The sequence below is a fragment of the Octodon degus genome, unplaced genomic scaffold (genome assembly GCF_000260255.1).
Source record: "Octodon degus isolate 3935 unplaced genomic scaffold, OctDeg1.0 scaffold00047, whole genome shotgun sequence".
Classification (NCBI taxonomy): domain Eukaryota; kingdom Metazoa; phylum Chordata; class Mammalia; order Rodentia; family Octodontidae; genus Octodon; species Octodon degus.
Window position 1 is genome coordinate 5,429,902 of NW_004524623.1, and position 4,526 is coordinate 5,434,427.

The following is a 4,526-nucleotide window of genomic DNA, read 5'->3' on the forward strand; positions in this document are numbered from 1 at the left end:
CCTTGTGCTTGCCAGGCAAGTGCTTATTCTACTGAGCTATCTCCTCAGCCCCTGATTCTTGTTGTGTCCCAAATTAACTCTTTTTTAGTCTTTTTTTTCACCCCAGTATTGGGACTATACCCAAAGTCTACATGTTTGGTTACTTCCCCAGCCCATTTTTAGCTTTATAGTTTTGTAAAAGTCTCTCAATAAGTTACTAAGTTACCCAGGCAGAGCTTGAACTTCTGCTCCTCCTGCCTTAGCATTCCAGGGTCCTGGGATTATAGGCATGTACCACCACGCTCAGCTTCTGGTCTTGTTTATAAAATGGTATTGAAATATATTTTTACGGATTATAGTGGTAACAATGCTTTGTGTTAATGATTCCTTTGTTTTTATTTGCAGCTTATGGTGCTGCTGTCGGGAGTAATCGCTTTCATGGTGAACTTATCGATCTATTGGATCATTGGGAACACTTCACCAGTCACGTATCCTTTTAGTGACTCCTTACCAATGCTTGGCCTTTTATTTCCAAAACTGTCACATTCACTCCTTTCTTTGGCATCACACTAACTCTTCCATGGCCTAAATTGAAAGGAAGGGCTGGTCAGATAGCTCATTGGATTAAAGCACCTACTAAGGCAGATGCAGGGGCCAAGGGTTCGATCCCCAGCACGCCGTGCCAGCCCCACCCCTGGCGCTCGCTGAGACAGCAGTTGAGACTGGGTATGGTGGCACATGTCTATAATCCCAGCACTTGGGAGGCTGAAAAACAGGAGGATCACGACAAGTCCAGTCTATGTAGTAGAGACCCAGTAGACCATGTACTAAATACATTTAAAAAAAAAAAAAAAGCCCACTAACCTGAAAAGAGTAGTTAGTTTTGGTCTTTCGCTGTATCTTTCCACACTAGTCTATAGAATTTCAAAACAATAAGAACTCAGGAAATGAGTTTCCTTTCTGCACCATGAATATTTTTGAGTTTTCTTAAGTAATAGGTGATCTTTTCTCCTGTAAAAATTAGCTTCGAGCACCATTCCTTAGATAGTTGGTTTAAATAATCTTTGCTGAAAGAGTAATGGGGTGGAAGCTTGGGTTTTAGGCTCCTTCCAGTTATCTAGTAATAAAGCGCACGTGTGCTTAGCTTGCAGCATGAAAGATAACTTCAGACCCCTGCGTCTATAAGTGTGTCTCATATTTACGGTTCTTAGGCATGGGTTTGCCTAGTTATTTTTTAATAATTCAAATTTTAGAACAAAGTCACATTGGAGGTCAGCATCGCTTGCCCATTTTCACCTTTCTTGTCATTCTGTTTCTCTGCGCATTTCATTCTGTGTAAGCAGTTGTGCAGAATGTGTCCCCCAAGTCAGAGAGGCAATCTGGGACTACTGATTTGTAGTCTACTGATTTGAGTAAAGGAGTGACTACCGACATCCAATGCAGTCAGTGACATACTGGCCAACTATGAATAAAAGTGATGAAAGCAATTTTTTTTTTTTTTTGTATTTAGTACAGGGTCTCATTACACAAGTCGGACTTGTAGTGATCCTCCTGTTTTTCGCCTCCCCAGCACTGGGCTTACAGGCGTGCACCACCATCTGCAGTGTGGGTGGCTAGCTCAGAGCAGCCAGGGTGGGGCAGCATATGGTGCTGAATGTAGTACAGGTCTCTTTCCCTTCCTTATATAGTACTGCAGGCCACCTGCCCCAAGGTGGGTGTATCACGGACACCCATAATGCCAGCGTTGGAGCATGAGTCAGTCGAAAACTTTGGAAGCCCACCTGATGACTGCATGAGGCTTTAGGGGAACATCTAGGCACAAACTATACACCGTTGAAGTTTTGTTCTGTTTACTTATGAGACAAGGTCTCCCTGTGTAGTTCAGGCTGGCTTTGCACTTGGAATCCTGCCTCAGCCTCCCAAATGCTAGTATTATAAGCACACACCACCATGCCAAGCTGTTCTTTTTTTTTTTTTTTAATGTAAAGAAAGTCACCGAAGAGTCTTTATTTTTCTTGTTTTTTAATTTTTTTTTGCAGTATCAAGGATTGAACTCAGGACCCTGTGCTTGCTGGGCAGGTACTTATTCTACTGAGCTATCTCCCCAGGCCAAGAGCCTTTAAATTTGCCTTCCCTTTAGTATTAATATCTTTAACAGATCACAAGCAGCCTTAAAAATAGTACCAAGGGAATACAGACATGTAAAGCTGAAGTGTCGGTGCCTGTGCCCTCAAAGGCAGTGAATGATGAAGAGTAAAGCTCATTTTATTGTGATTATATAAACATCCTTAGGAAAAATCCTAGTATCTCAGGAAATCGCCTCCGGCAAGCACAGATAGCCCGTGTCCTGGGCCACGCAGTCCTGGGCACTGACAGTGCCCAGCAGGAGCTGCAGCGGCTGCCCACGTGCAGGGCCTGGTCTCAAAGCAGAAGCAAGAGCCTGAGCTTGGAGTCCCACAGGCCAGGTCTGCTGCTCAGCCGCTCGCGGCCTGTGACCCCGAGCAGGCTTGGGGCTCCCAGGGTGTCGCCGATGGCAGAAGGGGGCAGGGGTCACTTCGCACCTGCCAGCACATGTGAGGCGTTGGGTTCCATTCCCAGCACTGCAAAACAAGGAAAAGAAAAAGAATATGGGGCCGGGGAGATGGCTCAGTGGAATAAGCGCTTCCCTGGCAAGCGCAAGGACCTGAGTTCAATCCCTGGTTCTGCAAAAAAAAAAATTAAAGAAAAGATGGTGTGGGAAACTTTAATTTAGAAGGGAGTCATTGACTGTATACTAGATTACAACAGAAAAAAAAAATAGATTACAGCAGAGACTTTGGGGGTTTTTTGGTAATGTTGGAATATGGGGAATCAGACTCAGGACCTAAAGCTTGCCAGGCGGGTGCTGTGCCACTGAGCTAAATCCCTAGCTCTAGAGTAGGTGCTTTGGAGTTCAGTGAGCCACCTATGCTTGGACCTCCCACTCTGCCACTAAATTCCTTCATGGTCTGTGGCAGGTTGAAGTCCCTGAGCCTCCACAAGTGGACCATGGAGAGGGTGTGTGTGCAGTGGCATGAACGTGGTGCCCAGGGAAATGGTATGGGCCATGTCCCGTGCAGGGCTCATCGCGCTGTGATTGGGGCCGCCCCCCAACCCCCTGGGGGGCGCTAAATTGCTAAAACCTATAGGAAGGTAGGAATGACCCGGGACTTCACTAACCTTCCTGTTTGGTAGATGGGCGGCTACCTTCTATTGTTTCATGTGGTTCTCTCTAGCCGCAGAGTGGCTTTGCTCAAGCCCACACACCCACCTGTGTGTGTTCACGCGTGTGTATGCATGCATGTGTGCATGCGTGTGGACCGCTTATGTAGCTTGTTGCCATTTGTATCCTTATCTGAAAACCCAGCTATAACATGTTCGGACACTTCAAGTTCTGCATCACTCTGTGTGGCGGCTACGTGTTATTCAAGGACCCGCTGTCAGTGAATCAGGGCCTGGGCATTGTGTGCACATTGTTTGGCATTCTCGCCTACACACACTTCAAGCTCAGCGAGCAGGAGGGGAGTAAGAGCAAACTGGTACAGCGTCCTTGAGTCTTTGCGGAGAAAAGAAAGTTGCCCCAACACAAAAAAGGTTGTTACTTTCAAAAATGAAAAAAAGTGTAATGCAAAATGTATTGAAAGGTTTATAAGAAGTAATATGCATATTATTCATAACTATGACCTTTTTTAACGGTGGCAAAGTTTATCTGAAAAAGTAGAAGTGAGGTGTGCGGGAGAAATGGGCTGTGCTGCGCAAGCCTGGGCTGAGTAGGAGAGGAAAAAGCAAGGGGAAGCGCGCGCTGGGGCACGCGGGCGGCGGTGGGGAGGACAGCCACGACAGCCTCACATCCGGCTCTTCTGGTACCTTTTCAGAAAATTACTTCTCCAAACCGCAAGCTGGGCCTGTGGTGCATGGCTGCAATCCCAGCTTCTGGGACGCTGAGGCAGGAGAGTTGATTATGCAGAAGACTCTGTATCAAAAAAAAAAAAAAAATCTCAATAAGCAAATGCTTTGTGCTGCTTTTCAAAGGTGATTATAGGAAATATATCTAGGGCAGTCTGGTTACGCCAAGTGAAATACATGGAAAGGTCTGCACTGATGAGGAAGCAGTGTGCATTCCAGAGCTACAGAAGCGCGTCTTCATGTTGTTCGCAGGAAGGGCACAGAAGCGCAACCCCGCTGCCTGCCTGCTAGTGGATGCGTCTCCACTGTGAGATGTATTGCGATCTTGCTCGCGGGGTTCCAGGTGTGGGGAGGCTTGGAACAGAGCTTTGCGCAGGCCACAGATTACTCTGTCACCGAGTCACATTTGAGGAAGGAGTACCTGGAGCTATGAAGGAAATACGTGATCTCTGACCTTTTTTGGTGGCCGGCTCAGCCCACCCTGGAGGCCGGGCTGACCTGGCACATGGTGCCGGTGGTCAAACCATGGTCCCTGCGTGCTTGCCTAAGCTTGCCTAAGCAGGTGCCTTAGACCACTGAGCTACCTCGCTGGCCCTGTGATTTCTGATTAAGCAAGTCCTGTA

The 4,526-nt window shown here is 47.0% G+C and overlaps 1 protein-coding gene across 3 annotated transcripts in view; it reads left to right on the top strand.

The window, feature by feature from the left end:
- Slc35e3 (solute carrier family 35 member E3) overlaps nucleotides 1-4,127 on the top strand; it is an 18,527-nt gene extending 14,400 nt beyond the window's left edge. The window contains exons 4-6 of one of the 3 annotated variants that reach the window (XM_023716339.1): nucleotides 385-467; nucleotides 3,365-3,591; nucleotides 3,873-4,127. In XM_023716339.1, the coding sequence (XP_023572107.1) occupies nucleotides 385-467; nucleotides 3,365-3,551 (270 nt within the window). In that variant the 3' untranslated portion in view covers nucleotides 3,552-3,591; nucleotides 3,873-4,127. Of the gene's footprint in view, nucleotides 1-384; nucleotides 468-3,364; nucleotides 3,671-3,872 lie in introns of those variants that run through there. The other 2 variants (XM_023716340.1, XM_004632150.2) reach the window with 2 other exon arrangements.
- Nucleotides 4,128-4,526: the final 399 nt, after the last annotated feature.